This window comes from Danio rerio, chromosome 4 (genome assembly GCF_049306965.1).
Source record: "Danio rerio strain Tuebingen ecotype United States chromosome 4, GRCz12tu, whole genome shotgun sequence".
Lineage (NCBI taxonomy): Eukaryota > Metazoa > Chordata > Actinopteri > Cypriniformes > Danionidae > Danio > Danio rerio.
Window position 1 is genome coordinate 38,326,234 of NC_133179.1, and position 19,642 is coordinate 38,345,875.

General features: G+C 38.7%; 1 protein-coding gene across 2 annotated transcripts; it reads left to right on the top strand.

The window, feature by feature from the left end:
* The first annotated feature begins 424 nt into the window (after nt 1-424).
* LOC137491092 (uncharacterized) lies at nt 425-13,336 on the top strand. Of its 2 annotated transcripts, XM_073947651.1 has the most exons (3): nt 425-454; nt 3,830-3,979; nt 10,245-13,336. In XM_073947651.1, the coding sequence occupies exons 2-3, from the start codon at nt 3,895-3,897 to the stop codon at nt 11,468-11,470; spliced, it is 1,311 nt and encodes a 436-aa protein (XP_073803752.1). In that variant the 5' UTR covers nt 425-454; nt 3,830-3,894; the 3' UTR covers nt 11,471-13,336. The 2 variants fall into 2 exon arrangements, 1 of the variants encoding a protein (XP_073803752.1); XR_012402215.1 differs by lacking the exons at nt 425-454; nt 10,245-13,336 and adding an exon at nt 8,123-8,249 and having other exon boundaries at nt 3,917-3,979.
* Nucleotides 13,337-19,642: the final 6,306 nt, after the last annotated feature.

Genomic DNA, 19,642 nt, shown 5'->3' on the forward strand with positions numbered 1-19,642 from the left:
ATCTTACTCAAAGTAAAGAGGACTATTGAACAACGTACGTGTATTAAGTGTCTTAATGAAGGTTTACTTTATTAAATAGCATAGTTTCACTTTATTCTAAGTATACATCACTATATATAAGAAATGGAGTACTAGTATTAATCAGCTCATTTGTGGCTGTTGTTTCTTGCTCAGACTTACCGGATTTCTTTTTGTTAATTACTTCATATAAAGAAACTGTTGAAGAGAAGTTATTTTGTTTCTGTTCATAGTTTTATTTATTTTAAACAGGACATTTTTATTGCTTTGTTAATTTGTTAAAAGTGTCCAAACGCAGAGAAAAACTATATATAATAAGTCATGACTCATGACTAAGAGTAAGTGGCAAAAAAGTAAAAAAAAGACTTTTATTTTGGCGTGACTTGTGACGTCATAAGCCTGCGCCGCTCTCGCGCTGTGATTCAACTGGAGAAAGGTTTGTTTTGAAGCGTTTAGCCTTATATAAAGCGATTGATTAAAGTTTCAGTGTTTTCATTCAGTGCTAAATTATGTACCTGTTGACAATATTATTTTAACCCTTATACAAAGTAGTACTATTTACTAAAACTTACAGTAATGAGGTCTATTTTTTGAATAAAGATAGGATAAACTTTTTGTTCCAGAGAGGAAATTTGTCTTGTGCAAAAAAGTGCTATAAACAGACAATACACAGCAAATTCATTGGTGTTAAATTTCAAGTGTTGAGGTAATTCAGAGTAAAGTGTTAAAATTCTAGAGTTAGATCGGCATTAGAAGCTGATTTGCCTCCTTGTCACACAGAGTAACATGTATCTACCTTTGTAGAAAACCCTTGTATTTGAGAAACTAATCAGAGTGTCTGAAATCTCGCCACACCCTCATTCACCTGGCCCTTAAATTAGTCAATTAGTTTAGTCCACTAGACAGAGGGAATGACCACAAATAAGTGAATTGAGACACCTGCTGTTGAACACCTGCTGTTAACAAGCACAATCACTGAAGGAATAAGAAATTGAAGGAAGAAATAAAACTACAGACACAGCCTCACACCAAACCAACTGAATTAAAACAGAGGATTAAACAACTCCATTAAATAATAGTATAAGCAGCTTCACTGATTACAGTTTGACTTCATTTATGTAAGAATATTTTTTTTATTAAAAATATTTCATTTGACCTCACCATCATAGAGATCAGAGGCTGCTTATTTGAGCTCTTGAAGCTTTACACTGATATCCTAATGTTTCTCTGACTGTTATAGCTGTGTTTCTTAAACTCATCAGCTATAGCAAGAAAGATCAAGAGAAACTATACTGTTTATGGTTAATTGTTATAGATATAATTTCAGGTGTTTAATAAGTTGATTCATAAAGATATGCAAATATAGTTGTATTAAAACTGCATGGGACAATACTTCTGGCAGTCTGCTGCTCTTCATAGAAAATTCAACAAACAATTAGGATGCAATTAATAATTAGAGTGTCATGCACTAAACATTCAAGCTCCAAATTACTCTTTATGACACACAGGCATCAAGAATCAGGACATGAACCTCAACCGTGGTTGCTGAAAAAAAAAAAAAAAAGAGCTGCATAGTTCATGCCGCAATGCATGCTGGGTGCCAGCATAGTACAAAGCTCCCAGCATGCATTGCAGCATGAATAAATTATGCAGCTTTATGTTTTTACAATCTCTTTCTTTTTCTTTATTTTGTGTTGTTTTTGGGAGGTGATATTTCAGTTGTGTTTTTTTTTACTTGATTTTTATTTTTTGTTTGTCACCATCATTGAGATTCAAAGACTAATTGTTGATGTCTGGGTGTTTTTAAGTTCTGCCATAGATCAACCATTCTCATTGTAAATATTGGTTTTTATTTTTATATATATTATTGGAGCTTCAGTGGTTTCATTTATGTATATTATTTATTTCTCACACATAATTAATATGATACTGAATTAAAAACAAGCAGGAAAGGATGGCTATATTATCATAAATAACTTCTTCAGACTGTCATTTTAATTTTCTTTCAGCTTTCCATGCTATATGCATAAATATTGTAATTAACACTAACTATAGCAGCCAAAATAAAAGACATTTATTGTAAGAAGTTGAAGAGCTTGACTAAAGCAGACTCTGTCCTCCATCATGGTGACTTCAAATGAACAACAGAAATTTCATTAAGAGTTTTTGTTCACATGACAGAAATCAAGTCAAAGGTCAGTAATAGGTGAAGCTCCATGATAAGTTGTTTAATTTGATGAGTTTTTTTTTAAAGATGTTGAAAAATAACATTTTTTATTGTGTAATTTGTTTTATTTTTATTGATTATTATTTTATTTAGAGTTTTTTTTTTCTCAGTTGATTTCATCTTTGGTTTTGGCTTGTGTTTTTCTGTCCTTCAGTGATTCTGCTTGTTAACAGTTGTTCATCAACAATTCTCAATCCTCCTTTAATTAGACACTTAATTGTCTCATTAACTTCATCACTGTCTAAGTGTTCAGCCCTCTGTAGTGAGGACACTAGTGAGGATTTTGCTCTGGAATTTAAGGCTTACGTGTGTTCGAATGAAAAATACAGACTATGGGATTTGTTTTTAACAGAAATATTCTGGAAACTGAATTTACGAATCTAAAATGTTGAAAACAGCAGATTTCTGGCAACCACTGCTGCCAGTATTTTGACATACATTTAACAGATATTTTACACAATAAGAGTTTGCTAATTAACACTCTGGGTGTTAAAAATTTTAACACTTTTAAAAATGTTATTTTAACACTTATAGTGGTTCCCATATAAACACTGAGGGAGTGTTAATTTTAACTCTAAGGTAGTTAAATCTACCAAATCTAAAATTTGCAGTGTGAGATCGATAAAAAAATACAGACTGTTGAATGTGCTTTTAACAGAAATATTCTGTGAACTGAATTTATGAATGTGAAAAACAGCAGATTACTGGCAACCACAGCTGCTGGTATTTTTACGTAAAATCTAAAAATGAAAAAAAAGAAAGAAAAACAGCAAAATGGTTTTTGTGTCACCATTGTGGAGGATAATAGCGTCTCTGTTCAAGTCCAAGATGAACTGAGAAAATTTGATGTTATGCTGTATCTTCTTTTGTTTAAAGGTAACTGTGTAGTTACTAATGCAGTCAAAATCTGTTTGCTACTTGCCATCACACATGAAAACATTATTGCATCTAAAGACTTTACATTTTTTTGCACTAAGCTATGATTTTGTAAACTGAATATTGTATTAGTTCATGAAATATGGTTATTTTTTGTAAATTTATACAGTTCTATAAAACTTCCATGTTTTTCACAAAAAGATTCTGGCAGCCACAGCTGCTGGTATTTTTTCGGAAATTGAACAGATATTTTACACAACAAGAGTTTGCTAATTAACACTCTCTTGGTGTTGACAATGTTAACACTTTCAAAAGTGTTATTTTTAACACGTATAGTGATTCCCATATAAACTCTGAGGGAGTGTTAATTTTAACTCCAAGGTAGTTAAATCTACTATCTAAAATTTGCTGTGAAGATAAATAAAACAAACAAAACAATTAAGAAGATACTTGAATAAAGTAAAAGTGTGTATTAAGTGTTTTAATGAAAGTTTAATTGATTGAATAGCACAATGTCATTCCATTATAAATATACATCACTATATATAAGAAATGGAGTACTAGTTTTAATCAGCTGATCAGTGGCTATTGTTTCTTGATCAGACATATCTGATTTTTGTTTGTTAATTACTCTCATATAAAGAAACTGTTAAAGCAAATGTTAAAGATAAGTTTGTTTCTGTTCATTGTTTTGTTCATTTTAAACAGAATAAAGTGTGCAAACACAGAGGAAATCTCCTGCTGAAGCGACTGATCTCCACACTGTTATAAAGATGGTGTTTATTAAAGAGGAGAGTGAAGATGTGAAGATTGAAGAAACATTCACAGTCAAACAGGAAGATCTGCAAGAACAAACAGGTTAATTTTTATTCTCAAAGACCAACTCAGTCATTTGATCCTCATTCAGATATATTTTAATAATAAGAATACTAAATTAAATCCATCTTGCAGCCCTGAGTGTGCTGCCTAGTTCTCCTAAATGCACATAAGCACTCATTGAAAGACAGGAATGAGTTTCTTTCTTGTTGCTTGTTCTCGTGTCTTTTGTCATTATTTTATGTATTATTAGTCTCCCATTTTCTCTACCTTCTTAAGGTTGTTGCTTTTTTTGTTCTCCTACTGTTTGTAAGGTGTCCTTGAGCACTAAAAACGTCCTTGGGCACTAATGCCGTTTTAAAATTATTATTGAACAAATCCTTATATTTGCGTGTCACACTCACTATACAAATTTATCAGGACTTACTGAAAATGGAAAGGATTGGAAGGACATTTGCTGTGCACTATCATTGATAGGGAAAAGGAGACTCTTTGCTAGATTGACTTTTTATCCAGAAGCATTTCCAAATTCTGAAATTATTGTAAGAGCTTTTGGAATACATGTTTCTGGATTTGACAGAAAAAGAAGATCATCCACATATAGCAGGAGCTTTTGTTTATGTCCCTCTCTGAAAATTCCTTGCAAGCCATCTGAGTTCCTTAATACAGTTGCAAGAGGTTCAATGGCAATGTCAAAGAGCAGAGGGCAGCCCTGTCTCGTTCTTCTAGAGAGTGGAAAGCCTTTAGAAATAATATTATTTGTTTGAATCGATGCTTGGGGCCTGGAATATAAAATTTTAACCAAGGAACAGAATCCAGGATCAAAACCAATTTTTTTAAGCGCTGTAAAAAAATAGATCTACTCTATTCTATCAAATGCCTTATGGGCATCTAAGGAAAGAGTGATTCCGAAACAAGAGCTTCAGCAAATACCTTGCACAAAAGGGGTGTTAGCTTGGCAGTAAACTTCTTATAAAACTCGGACGGGAAGCCATTGGGGTCTGGTGCTTTTCCAGTTTTCAATTTTTTGATTGCATTTTCAATTACAGAAGGTGTTAAATTTCCTTCTAATGCCAACTAATCTAAATCACAAAGGCATGGTTATTCTAAATAATAAAAAAAGCTCTCACGTTCAATCTCGTTTACCTCAGAGCTGTAAACTGTTTTATTTAAGTTTTTTAATTGATCATTAATTCTCTGTTGATCAGTAATAATACTGCCATCATCCTTACTAACTGCTGCTATAAAACCAGCTGCTGAGGATTGTTTCAGTTGGTAACACAATAACCTGCCTGCTTATTTCCCTTGTTCACAATGAATCTGGCGTGAATCTTATGTGGAGATCCTCTGCATTTTCATCTGTCAGGGAGTCATATTCCGCTTGCAGAAGGAGTCTTTTCTTATGGAGCTCTTCGGAAGGTGATGTTGAGTGTTGCTGATCAATTGTATTAATTTTTATTTATAATCTCTGTAAGCCGTTTTGACTTTCACTATTTAAATTTTAATTGCACTAGCTTAATCTAAAATTTGTCCTCGTATATATGTTTCTGAGTATCCCATAGGATGCTATAACTTATCTCTGGGGATTCCTTTGTCTTAAGGAAGAAATCAATTTGAGCATCAATAAATTTTACAAAATCATCGTCTGCCAAGAGTTTTGAGTTAAACCGCCATGTACGTTGAAGGATTACATTGCCTGGAAAACATAGCTTTAGTGAGACTGGACAATAGTCCGAAATAACAATACTACCATACTCTGCTTCTGACATTAAGGGAAGTAACTGCTTGTCCAGGAGAAAATGGTCAATCCTGGAATAGGTTTGATGCACTGGTGAATAGAGGAAAAATTGCTTGGAAGATTGATATTTAAATCTCCAGGGGTCACTTACATTATATGTCTGAAGAAAGGAGTTGATACATTGTGCTGGCTAACTTAATGTATTACTCGAAGAGCTAGATCGGTCCAAAATTGGGTGCAAAACACAATTTAAATCGCCTCCTAAAATTAAATTGTGTCGAGACTAGGCAAAATTGAAAATAAATCTCTGAAAGATTTTTCATTGTCCCAATTAGAAGCATACACATTGGCCAGGACCACAGACATGTTAAAAAGTTAACCTTGGATTATTATGTATCTGCCATTTTTATCCAACACATTTGACTCCAAAACAAACTGTACATTCTTATGTATGAGAACAGCAACGCCCCTTCTTTTGCTGTTAAAATTAGAATGATATATTTGTGTATAGCCTCCTCTATTATGTTTAGAATAGTTTTTTTTCAACAGATGTGTCTCCTGTGAATATACAATATCGGATTTTTACTTATTAAGATGTGCGAACACCTTGTTTTGTTTCACTGGGTGATTTAGCCCCCACACATTCCAACTGGTAAAGTTTGTCTTTACTCCACCCATTTTATGGAGGGCTGTCGAAAACATTTATCAGAAGCATCTAAAAGGAATCTGTGGGTTTTGTATGTAGGGAGATGTGTGGGGGAGAGAGGAAAAAAAAGAGAAAAAAGAAAAAAAATGGGGTGATCACACAAACACTTATAAACACGAAACAACACAACATTGAAACCTTGCATGTAAACTTGCTCACACTTCCAGCTACTCCCACTCTTAACTAGCTTACCATGTGGGATCTTACATATAAAACAAAACCATTTGAACAGCTCTTGATGTTTTAATACGAAGCTACACCATTATTGACAAAACATACTTGAGAGCTAGAAATAACAACGAACATGCTATAGTGGTAATTTAAAAGTTAACCGGAGATTGACATTAACATTTGTATTGTCTTTGACAGCCCAGTGTACTGTCGTGATTGCCTTCATTTCAATGGCTTTCTTCAAAATATCCTCTTGTTCGGAAAAGTAGTGGCATTTAATTACGAAGGCGCATGGCAGTTCCTTGTCGTCCACTGGTTTGCTGCGTATAGTGATTTGAGCGGGGAGACCTCTCCTCAAGATCTTCGCTTTGGTCTCAGCAGAGCCAGCTTCTTTTTTCAAGATACTAAACTCTTTTTCCAGCGTAGTAAGAGAGTCAGAGTATCCACCCAACACAGACTCCAGACCAGTCACTCGCTCTTTCGCTGCATCCACTCTGGTGTTAACCACTCTTCCACTTCCACTCTTGCTTTTTCTAAGATGAAGGCACGTGCACACGCTGCGGCTTCTCTCTTTCTCGACAAGACAGTGTTTTTGTGTTCTTTGTCATGTACGTCCTCGCTGCGTTTATCTGTGCTTAAGCGCACATATAGTCTTAAATTTTTGCTCGACATCGGCAGAACCAAACTTTACAAGTTAAACTCCGCAGACACGGAGGAGCTGCAAAATCTCCGTTTGCTCCAGAGGCCTACTCATCCTCCGACCCCCACTTCAACACCTCGCCCACAATGGAGGCAAGAGAAAGCAGAAGAGGGGCAAGCGTTGGGGGATCTGAACTAGGCTAGCGACTAACCCACACAAACCTGCTATTCCCTTCATCATTCTAGCGAACGTACGCTTGCTAGACAACAAACTGGACTATAGCCATCTACTTCGTTCATCTTAAAAGACTGTAAAGAACTGTTGTGCATTTGTGTTTACAGAAACTTGGCTCAGTGACTATGTTCTGGACATTGCGGTTCCAGTCGTGATACCATTGTAGTCTGCAAAAACTGCTTGCCACTGGTGAAGTTTATGGTTTTAAAGTGCCAGCCGTTTTATCTACAGAGGGAATAAACAGCCATACTGCTTTTTTCTGTTTACATCCCTCCCAGCTCCAATGCCAACAACATGACTGAGGCACTGAAAGACCTGTACCTGCACATCAGTGAGCAGCCTACAGCCCACCCAGATGCTTTTCTCATCCTGGCTGGGGACTTTAACCATGCAGACCTAAAAAGTGTGTTTCCAAAAATACACCAACACACAGACTTTCCAACACGGGCAATAACACACTGGTCTTTGTTTACACCACACAGAGAGGAGCTTCCAGCTTGTGATGCAGCATATTAAGTCTGTCCTGCCCCCTCCTTGGACCCCTTTCAGTTTACATATCGGTCCTACCACTCGACTGATGACGCCATCTCCACTGCACTTCACTCAGCGCTCACACATCTGGACAAAACAGACTCCTACATCCGAATGCTGTTCATAGACTTCAGTTCAGCAATTAACACTATCATCCCACAACAGCTCACTCAAAAACTGGTCCAGCTGTCAGAGTAACACCTCTCTGTGTAACTAGCTGCTGGATTTTCTCAGCGGAAGACCACAAGCAGTACTGGCCGACAGTAACACATCCAGCACCATCACTCTAAACACTGGGGCCTCTCAGGGATGCTGAGCCCTATCCTCTTCACTTTTCTGATTCATGACTGTGCACCATCTCACAACTCCAATCTTTTCATGATATTTGCGGATGACACAACTGTGGTAGGTCTCATCAACAAAAACGATTAGAAAAACTACAGAAGCAAGGTGAGCCATCTGGCCGAGTGGTGCAGAGACAACAATCTCTTCTTTAATGTGGAAAAGACAAAGGAGATAGTTATTGACTTCAAGAAAGTGCACACTCTGCATGCTTCAATGACCATTAACAGTGCGTCTGTGGAGCATGTGAGCAGCACTAAGTTCCTGGGTGTACAAATCACTGAGTATCTCTCCTGGACAAAAAAATCACAGCTACTTCCTCCACAAACTTAAAAGAGCAAGATCACCAGCCTCAATCATGCAGACCTTCTACAGAGGCACAATTGAGAGCATCCTGACCAGCTGCATCACTGTGTGGTTTGGAGCCTGCAATGCATCCTGCAGGAAAACTCTTCAGCGCATAGTGAGAACAGCTGAGAAGATCATTGGTGTCCCTCTACCCTTCCTCCAGGACATTTACAGCACCCGTCTCACCCGAAAAGCCCTCTGCATAACAGCAGACCTCACTTACCCAATGCATAGCTTCTTCAGTCTGCTGCCATCAGGGTGGAGAATGCGAAGTCTCCAGGCCAGGACCAACAGACTGCAAGACAGCTTTATCCATCAGGCTGTCAGGAAGCTGAACCCTCTCCCAACTCTGCCACCACTCCCCTCTCCCTCCACATGCATTTTTGGACTCTGACACACATGAAAACACACACACATGCACACATTCATCTGCACTGGTCACTTTATGTAACATTGGTCTACCAGTTAGACACATCATACTACATTCACATATATTATGAAACTGTCACTTTATCATAATCATCATGTGCACGAGCCTTTTTGCACTATATACTGTTCTTTATCTGCACAACTCTGGTTTATAATTTTTTATTGCGTATGTATATTTTTAGACTACACTTAAAATATATTTTTAGACCACATTTTATGTACAATTGCATATATTGTAAATTTAGATTAAACATCACAAGCGGGCTTGCACTGATTAAACTAATATCGCTGCTCATGAAAAGACCGGTATTGCTATTAACATGACGTATGCATATAATAAGGTACAGTATATGTCAAAATCAGTGCAGTATCAGACAGCACCCGTGAGAACAGCACAGCAAGCGTTAACAGATTCAGTTGTGTCAAGCAGTGCGTGAAGGGCTGGTGAGTGGTCTGTGTATCTTTTGGTCCCTCATTTATAGTATTTATGGTATTTTTTGTGATAATGGGATTTCGTTGAGACATATTTTCCTCATGCATGCATATATTTTTTTGCTTGTTAGTTTGATTAGTGTTGATTTCAAATGCAATAAATCTGTTTGTATAAAACTTGTGGTAACGGTGCTTATAATTGGTGGGTGCGACAAAATTTTGGTTGATGCGCCTACATTTTTTAAATTAGGAGCACTGGTGCTACCAAGCAAAAAGGTTAATTTTGAGCCCTGGTCTACTTTACACATTTTAGAAAAACATTTTGTTTTAATTATGAATAAATACGAATAAAAACAGGTCATTTACAGCTTTCAAATCTGTCTTATCAATATGAACAAAATTACTTTTATGATCAATTATGTAAGAAACTCTGAAAACTGGACTGACAGATTCAATTTACTATAACTTCTATGTTAAGCGGCGTTGACACATTTTACATTGTAAAAGCACTAAATAAACATTAATTGAATTAAATCTGTTTAAATGTGTACACATTAATGGACAGAACAAAATATGACCTGATAAATTTTACATTTAATGTGCATCAAAATTACAGTGTGTGTAGCCAATGTTTCCAGTGTCTTTTCAATTTTCTGCTTTTGATGAAGATATTCATGCAGAGTTTTATAGACTTAATGAAAACGAATGTTTTTTTTTTATTTTTTATATTTTTCAGACCTAATTGAACAGAATGAGGGGAGTAAAGAGGAGGAACATCATGTCAAAAGTGAGGAAAAAACTAATTTACAGACTGATGGTATTTTGAAAAGGAGAGACAAGAATTGTTTCACCTGCACTCAGTGTGGAAAGAGTTTGGCAAAAAAAAGCAAACTTAAGATTCACATGAGGATCCACACTGGAGAGAAACCATTCACATGCACTCAGTGTGGGAAGAGTTTCAGCCAATCATCACACCTTAAACATCACATGAGAATCCACACTGGAGAGAAACCATTCACATGCACTCAGTGTGGGAAGAGTTTCAGCCTATCATCAAACCGTAATAAACACATGAGGATCCACACTGGAGAGAAACCATTCACCTGCGCTCAGTGTGGGAAGAGTTTCAGCCAATCGTCACACCTTAATCTACACATGATGATACACACTGGAGAGAAACCATTCACATGCACTCAGTGTGGGAAGAGTTTCAGCCTATTATCATCCCTTAATCTACACATGATGATCCACACTGGAGAGAAACCATTCACATGCACTCAGTGTGGGAAGAGTTTCAGCCTATCATCAAACCGTAATAAACACATGAGGATCCACACTGGAGAGAAACCATTCACATGCGCTCAGTGTGGGAAGAGTTTCAGCCAATCATCACACCTTAATCTACACATGATGATCCACACTGGAGAGAAACCATTCACATGCACTCAGTGTGGGAAGAGTTTCAGCCAATCATCACACCTTAATCTACACATGATGAACCACACTGGAGAGAAACCATTCACATGCACTCAGTGTGGGAAGAGTTTCAGCCAATCATCGAACCTTAATCTACATATGAGGATCCACACTGGAGAGAAACCATTCACATGCACTCAGTGTGGGAAGAGTTTCAGCCTATTATCATCCCTTAATATACACATGATGATCCACACTGGAGAGAAACCATTCACATGCACTCAGTGTGGGAAGAGTTTCAGCCAATCATCACACCTTAATAAACACATGAGGATCCACACTGGAGAGAAACCATTCATGTGCACTCAGTGTGAGAAGAGTTTCAGCCAATCATCACACCTTAATAAACACATGAAGATCCACACTGGAGAGAAACCATTCACATGCACTCAGTGTGGGAAGAGTTTCAGCCAGTCATCATCCTGTAATCTACACTTGAGGATCCACACTGGAGAGAAATCAAACAACAGAATTTCGCATGCTTAAACTCTAGTATGACCGCAGCTTTGGTGTGGGATGAGTTTCAGCAACTCCTCAGACCTTAATAAACACATGAAGACTCACACTGGAGAGAAACCATTTACATGCACTCAGTGTGAAAAGAGTTTCAACCGATCAGCAAACCCTAATGAACACATGAAGATCCACACTGGTGTGAAAGAGTATATGTGCTTGAGTGTGAGAAGACTTTTCTTACAGCTCCAAATTTGAAACTGCACCAGACGATTCACACTGTTACAAGAAGTGTTATTGGTTAACACATCTGAAAACAGAAGAGGATTCACACTGGAGAGAGACCGTACAGATCTGATCAGTGTCCACAGAGTTTCACTCAATTGCCGCAGCTTGAGAAACACATGGACAAGAAGTTGCACACATGATATGAATGCAGCACAACATTTTTCATATGCACAAGATTTTTCATGTCTGAATAATGTTTAAAAAGGCTGAGGGACGGTATACTCTTTTCTAACACTCCTACACTGGGGTTGTTGGTGGGGTTGTAAATGTGTCGCGTTTCTCCCACTCTCCACACTCTCCAGTGTATTCATGTAGCTAGTGTTGTTTTGGATGATGTTCTCTGTCTGACTCCCTGAATGAGAAACAAATCATGGTTACCAGGACGGTTAGTTTGCAGTATAGCAGGGCATCAAGTTTAGAAAGCCCATTCAATTGTCCTGTGTTGCATCTTTTATTAGTAAAGGATCTTTATTTGTAAGTTCTAGTTTACTACGGTAGGGATGGTATAAAGTTTAACCCAAAGAATGACCAGTCTGTCAGATGAAGAAGAGCCGGAGTCAAAGATTCAAATAAATAAATGAAGTTTACTGAAGATAGTTTGCAGTTTCATCAGCAGAAGCCAGCTCAACATTTGCAATGAGTTCCTAGGTCACTCTGACTTACAGTACAACAATGCAGTAATTATACTCTACACAAGTCCAGAAAGGGTGGGATCCAGGTAAACAGTTCTCATTGGTTACAGCAAAAATAGACAATTCTAAATGCTCGTGTCAATGAAGTATTGTATCTAGCTCCAGATATGGATGGCCTCAATGCGTGCGTTAAGAAAGAATTGTATCTAACTCCAGATATGGATAGCGACATGGTTCCTGGGGGTTAGGTCGACCCTAAGTTATTAAGAGCTGATCTCCGACCTGTGAAAAGCTAAATCAGGGTCACAATAGACACAAGAGACCATCTGTGTTAAAATCTCAAGGATGGACCTTGTACGGTGAGGCAGTGGGGCAGCAGGTAGTGCTGTCGTCTCACAGCAAGAAGGTCACTGGTTAGAACCTCGGCTCAGTTGGTGTTTCTGTGTGGAGTTTGCATGTTCTCCCTGCCTTTGCGTGGGTTTCCTCCGGGTGTTCTGGTTTCCCCCACAGTCCAAAGACATGTGGTACAGGTAGGCTAAATAGACTGTAGTGTATGAGTGTGGTTGTGAATGTGAGTGTGGATGTTTCCCACAGATGGGTTGCAGCTGGAAGGGCATCCACTGCGTAAAAACTTGCTGGATAAGTTGGCGGTTAATTCCGCTGAGGCAAGGGACCAAGCCGACAAGAAAATGAATTAATGTTTCTTGTACGTTCAGCTGTGTTATGAAACTGGTTCCATCAACAGTCTGCTACACTATCCTTACTACACACAGTGTCTATCTCCATACAAAAGGAATTACTTTAAAAAGAATTACAATCAAAACAGATGAATCAAACAGGTAAATTACTGTAGACAATATCAGGACAACTAGAACAGGTGTTTTTCTTCTCCTCTGCATCGATACTTTGTTCAGAGGGACAGAGAGAGAGAGAGAGAGAGATCTCCATGGCCTATGACCTGGTTTTTGTGAGTCTCCTGAAAACAAAATTAAAATAAGCAAACAGAGAAACAAGGACACTGAACATTCTTACATTAAGCAGTGTGAACATATACATTAGATAAATCAAGTCAAAGTTCTATAATTAATAATTAAATTTAGTAAAAATTAATTAAATAATTATATTTAATAAAAAGTGATGAGAAACAGGATGTTGAGAAAAAGGATTAACGTTGATTTGTTGAGATGAATTTGAAGGTAGAACTCTAACTCCTTCAGTCCCCTGTTTTTGACTGAAGCGAATTAATCTGCTCCAGGTCAACCAGTGAGGTCACTAAAGAAAGTGGAAGTAATGACTCGTGCTCCCTACTTAAGCCTAGTTCACACTACAGGATTTTAAACATCAGCAGATCGCTGTGCTGTTCACACTACATGACTTGACTTTGTGTCATTTTAATCTCTGTGGTGTTCACACTACGCAACACTCTGTGAATGATCCACAAGAGGGGGGTCACACACTACATGATCTGACAACATCTCATTCCCCATCAGCTCATTCAAGCTACCAAACCACAGCCAATGAAAATTTGAGGGAGGAGCCATCAGAAAAAGCTGAACACTATTGGCTGCTTGTGTGCTGATTACATCACTGACAGCGTTTCAAGCTTTGGAGAAAGCATTTAAAAACATCGTCAAATCAGCTGATTTATGAGCGGATTAATCACTCATCTGCATGGTTCGAGTGGATAGATACACAAAGTTTTTAATTTTTGTAATTTTATAACTCTTTGAAATAAAACTAACATATTTATAACACCCTGCCGTTTTCTAACTATCAGTGTATTTCTTTCTGACATTGTTATTTTTTTTATTACAAAACAGTAAAGAACTGAGCATTTCTGCCTTAAATTACCATATTGGTCAAAATGAATGCATGCATGTCTGATACTTTTCGCTGTGACTTTAAATGTGTGTGCATTTTCTTGCCTGGCAACTTCCTGCTAACATAAACAAAACTTTCTGATGGCAAAAACATCAATTTACTTCAGATATCTTTCAAAACAGCAGATTCTGTGCCGCCAAATAGCTCCTGTTTGAAAGTGAAAATGAAAGCCAAGACCTTTAAGTGTTTTAGTATCTTAACTACATATTTATAGGCTGTATTACCAAAAAAATATTATATTTTTAAGGTAATGGTGTCATTAAATATGATGCCTGACATTCAAAGCTTAATTTTAATATCTCAATTATAGCTTTGAATGTAAATATGTTGTGACAATATGGTGTTTTATATGAGAACGGTCAGAATGAGCAGTATGGTAATTCTAATAGTTACACAATTTTAGTTCCACTGTTAATATAGCCAACTCTCATGTCTGTGCTAACGCAGAATGAAGCGAGTGCACCGATGCCCATTCTGACCAATCACAGATGTTTCTGCTGAGCTCCTGAACACACAGGCATTTAGCTCATGCTGATATGCTCTCTCATTGGCTGCAGCTCGTCACTACATCTGACCACACGTGGGGTTGAGTCGGCCGACTGCTCTGGAATATTTAGCATGCTGAATGTTGGATTTCCGTCTGCAAGGTGTCGGCGACGCATCAGCGAGCCTCGTTGATCTGTTGTTCATTAGTTCACACATAAAGAGCGGCGAGCGCCGTGCACCCGCAGATTTCTTCCCGATCACAGCCCGATCTGTCGGCGAGCTCGTTAACTTCCAAATCGGGCTCAAATCAGGCTTAAAATCCTCTAGTGTGAACTAGGCATTAAGAAACACATGGACAAAAAGTTGCACACATGATATGAATGCGGCAGAACATTTTCTCATGTGCACAGGATGTTTCATGTCTGAATAATGTTTGAAAAAGCTGAGTGACGCTATACTGTTTTCCAGCACTTCTACACTGCAGTAGGTGGGGTTGTAAATGTGTTGCGCTCCTCGCATTTATGTAAACACAATGATGGCGGCTGAGAGAAGAACAGTTTTATAAACATCTGGCAAACAGCACTTTTGCGGCTTAAAGTACTGAAAACTTTCCTCATTTATGTCCAAGAGACATCAATGACGTATGGCAATGTTATGCAACACACAACATGCCACAACCTGTTCCCCCTGACTTGTCCAAATCCCTGAAGTGCATTTTTAGTATGCCAAATGCTTACGTGCGTTTTCGATAAATAAACACTTCACTCACTGTTGTAGGCATGATATATGGAGTAATCAACCATGTTTTTAAAGGAAATCCATTGTGCCCTTACAGCCACCCATCCATCGGTTGAGCCCTTACAGTTGTCTTTTGTTTTGTAAGGGCATTGTGGCTTACACAGAGGCCTTTTTCTGAGAATGCCGGTATGTCAGCAGATAGTGTTGCCATATAAAGTTGCTGTTTTGCAGTGGCTCGTTGGTCTGAGGCAGGGCTATTCAATTTGTCATGGGGTCCGGTTCATAAAAAGCATCCCAAACAATGGGCTGGAGACTTGCTATACAAGTGATGACACAACTACATATAAGTGCCCATATGCTGTATTTGTACTCATAAAGACACCCACGTTGGCTTTTCCTACATTCAAATGTTAATATATTGTATTTTAAAACAACTGCATTGTCCAATTGACTTTTTTTTTCTTTACAAACATTCACAATGTTGTATTTCACACAACAAAAGCAGTGCATTGCTGAAGTAGGCTTCTTCTACATTCAGACACATTCATATGTTATGTTTTGAGCAGCATAACAATTAGTGATGCAACATTATAGATTTGGTTGTAGGATTATAGTCTGAATAATAGTCATGCTTTCACGGTTATCACGTCTAATGTAAATTAGAACAACAAGCTTTATATTAGGGAAGTAGCTATTTAGATTAACTGTTGTTATCATCTGGGTTCATGCGTACATAATAATTTTAATAATGACTTGTCTAACATATCTTTTGTTTACATTGCACTGAAAGGCATGCACAACTCTTACCGTGAGATGTTTTCTACTGCGTGCGCCCGGACAAAGGCAAGTGCGTTGCTCCACTTGTGCGCGCAAATTGTTTCTGCGGGTTCTCTCCTGTTCAGCTGCAGCTGAGCCGCTTCAGAAATAGCAAACTTGCAAGCGGAAAAGACGTGATCTGGGAATGGCCGCTGCAGTGTATGCGCGTAGTAGCCTTGTACATACTTGGAACTTTAAACTAGCGCACAGTTGGCAACTTGTCATAATTTTTCTGTGCAACAGAAATGCGGCTTAAAGAAGCTTTTAGGATTAATTAACTGTAACAAATTAAAGCACACTTAATAGTGAAATTAGCTAATCTTTGCATCTCTATTAATGATTACAGTGCATTGTACAAAAGGCATTTCCTACAAAATTCAAATGTTTTCGGCTGTCCGCACCACTCACTTATGGTGACTCATGCTCTGTGCAGCCTTTAACTGCAGCTCGCGCTGAACAGACGCACGTCACTTCATAAGTATAGCGTCCGTTTTTCGAATTAACTAAATTTATTTTTGATGTCTTGGTCACACTATTTGGATGGTCGAAACAAACTGCCTTGGGGTCCGGCTTCAGTCCGCAGGCTGCCAATTGAATAGCCCTGGTCTAGGGGTATGATTCTTGCTTTAGGTGCAAGGGCTCACAGGTTCAAATCCAAGACAAGCCCTTGAAAGTGTCTGTTGTTTTGAGGGACATCATGGTGTTCACAGAGGCCTGTTTCAACGGCAGTTTGCAAGCATCAGATATCATCTTGCAAAGGTTTTGATTCCATGGTATAATAGTTAGCACTCGGGACTTTGAATCCAGTGATCTGAGTTCAAATCTTGATGGAACCTTTTCCTTCTTTCCTTGCAGCTTCATATCAGTGAAATGAATGAGACCTATTTCAATCACACAAATTAGTGAGTGGTTCTGATACTATGCGCTGAGATAGCTATTTGATGCTATCACCATCCTCCTCCACTAATCACTTACATAATGTTATGTGTGGTTTTGCCATGCAGCTTTAATCTGTGAAATGGATAAGATCTATTTACCTCACTGCAGCTACTGGATAAAAACAACAACAATTTATAAGCAAAAAAGGGGCTGCGACTCTTTTTTTGGGCAGTAGAAGTCCCGGGTCCAAGTGAAGCACAAGCCCTGCTTCAACGTTTGAGATTTTGAAGGTATGTACTGACTCAATCATTAGAGAAAGATTTCTGACCGTCTGCTTCTGATACCATGTGAAGACTTCAGATTTTATTGGCTCGTTGGTCTAGGGGTATGATTCTTGCTTATGGTGCAAGAGGTCCTGGTTTGCTATCCCGGATGAACCCTTGCAGTTTCTCTGTTTTACAAGGCATTATGTCTTTCATAAAAACGTTTTTCAAAGAATTCCAGTTTGTCAGCAGATAGTGTCGGCACATAAAACATTCCTTTGCATAGTGGCTTGGTTGTTGAGGAGTATGATTCTCGTTCATGCTGTGAGAAATCCCACATTCAAATTTCGGTTGAGCCCTTACAGTTGTCTGCTGTTTTGTAAGGGCGTTGTGGCTTACACAGAGGCCTTTTTTCTGAGAATGCCGGTTGGTCAGCAGATAGTGTTGCCATATAAAGTTGCTGTTTTGCAGTGGCTCCTTGGTCTAGGGGTATGATTGTCGCTTAGGGTGCCCTTGATTCGTTAGAGGAAGATTTCTGACAATCTGATGCTTCTGTCCCCATGTGAAATTCTCTTAATTTAGTGGCTCGTTGGTCTAGGGGTATGATTCATGCTTCGGGTACAAGAGGTACCAGGTTCAAATTCCAGATGAGCCTTTGCAGGTGTCCTGTGTTTTACAGGGCATTATGGCTTACACAGAGGCCTTTTTTCTGAGAATGCCGGTTTGTCAGCAGATAGTGTTGCCATGTAAAGTGGCTGTTTTGCAGTAGTTCGTTGGTCTAGGGGCTTGATTCTCGCATAAGGTGCGAGAGGTCCCATTTTCAAATCCTGGACGAACCATTGCAGAAGTCCCAGGTCCAAATGAAGCAAAAGCCCTGCTTCAATGTTTGATAGATAAGGATTTCTGACCATCTGTTGCTTCTAATGTCTTGTGAAATATTCAAGCTTTTGTGGCTAGTTGGTCTAGGGTTATGATTCTCGTTTAGGGTGCGAGAGGTCCCGGGTTCAAATTCCGGATGAGCCCTTGCTGATTCGCTGTTGTTTTACGGGGCATTATGGCTTTCATAAAAACGTTTTTCGAGGAATTCCAGTTTGTCAGCAGATAGTGTCGGCACATAAAACATTCCTTTGCATAGTGGCTTGGTTGTCTAGGAGTATGATTCTCGTTCATGCCGTGAGAAATCCCAGATTCAAATTTCGGTTGAGCTCTTACTGTTGTCTGCTGATTTGTAAGGGCATTGTGGCTTACACAGAGGCCTTTTTTCTGAGAATGCCAGTTTGTCAGCAATTAGCGTTGCCATATAAAGTTGCTATTTTGCAGTGGCTAATTGGTCTAGGGGCATGATTCTTGCTTCGGGTGCGAGAGGTCCTGTGTTCAAATTCCAGACAAGCAGTTGCAGGTGTCAAGTGTTTTACAGGGTATTATGTCTTTTATAAAAACTTCTTTCGAAGAATTCCAGTTTGTCAGCAGATAGTGTCGCCACATAAAATATTCCTTGCATAGTGGCTTGCCGGTCTAGTAGTATGATTCTCGTTCATGCCATGAGTAATCTTATGTTCAAATTTCGGTTGAACCCTTACAGTTATCTGTTGTTTTGTAAGGTCGTTGTGGCTTACACAGAGGCCTTTTTTCTGAGAATGCAGGTTTGTCAGCAGATAGTATTGCCATGTAAAGTGGCTGTTTTGCAGTAGCTCGTTGGTCTAGGGGCTTGATTCTCGCATAAGGTGCGAGAGGTCCTGCTTTTAAATTCTGGACAAACCATTGCAGAAGTCCCGGGTCCAAATGAAGCAAAAGGCCAGCTTCAATGTTTGTTAGATAAGGATTTCTGACCATCTGTTGCTTCTGATTTATTGTGAAATATTGAAACTTTTGTGGCTCGTTGGTCTAGGGGTATGATTCTCGCATAGGGTGCGAGAGGTCCCGGGATCAAATCCCGGATGAGCCCTTACAGTTTCTCTGTTGCGTTACACGGCATTATGGCTTTCATAAAAAACGTTTTTCGAAGAATTCCAGTTTGTCAGCAGATAGTGTCGGCACATAAAACATTCCTTTGCATAGTGGCTTGCTTGTCTGGGAGTATGATTCTCGTTCATGCCGTGAGAAATCCCACATTCAAATTTCGGTTGAGCTCTTACAGTTGTCTGCTGTTTTGTAAGGGCATTGTGGCTTACACAGAGGCCTTTTTTCTGAGAATGCCGGTTGGTCAGCAGATAGTGTTGCCA

Excerpts from the sequence above, each read along its gene's own strand:
- LOC137491092 (XM_073947651.1), top strand. The coding sequence starts at position 3,895 with ATGGTGTTTATTAAAGAGGAGAGTGAAGATGTGAAGATTGAAGAAACA. Across the intron at positions 3,980-10,244 it reads AGATCTGCAAGAACAAACAG|ACCTAATTGAACAGAATGAG; the intron begins GTTAATTTTTAT and ends TATATTTTTCAG.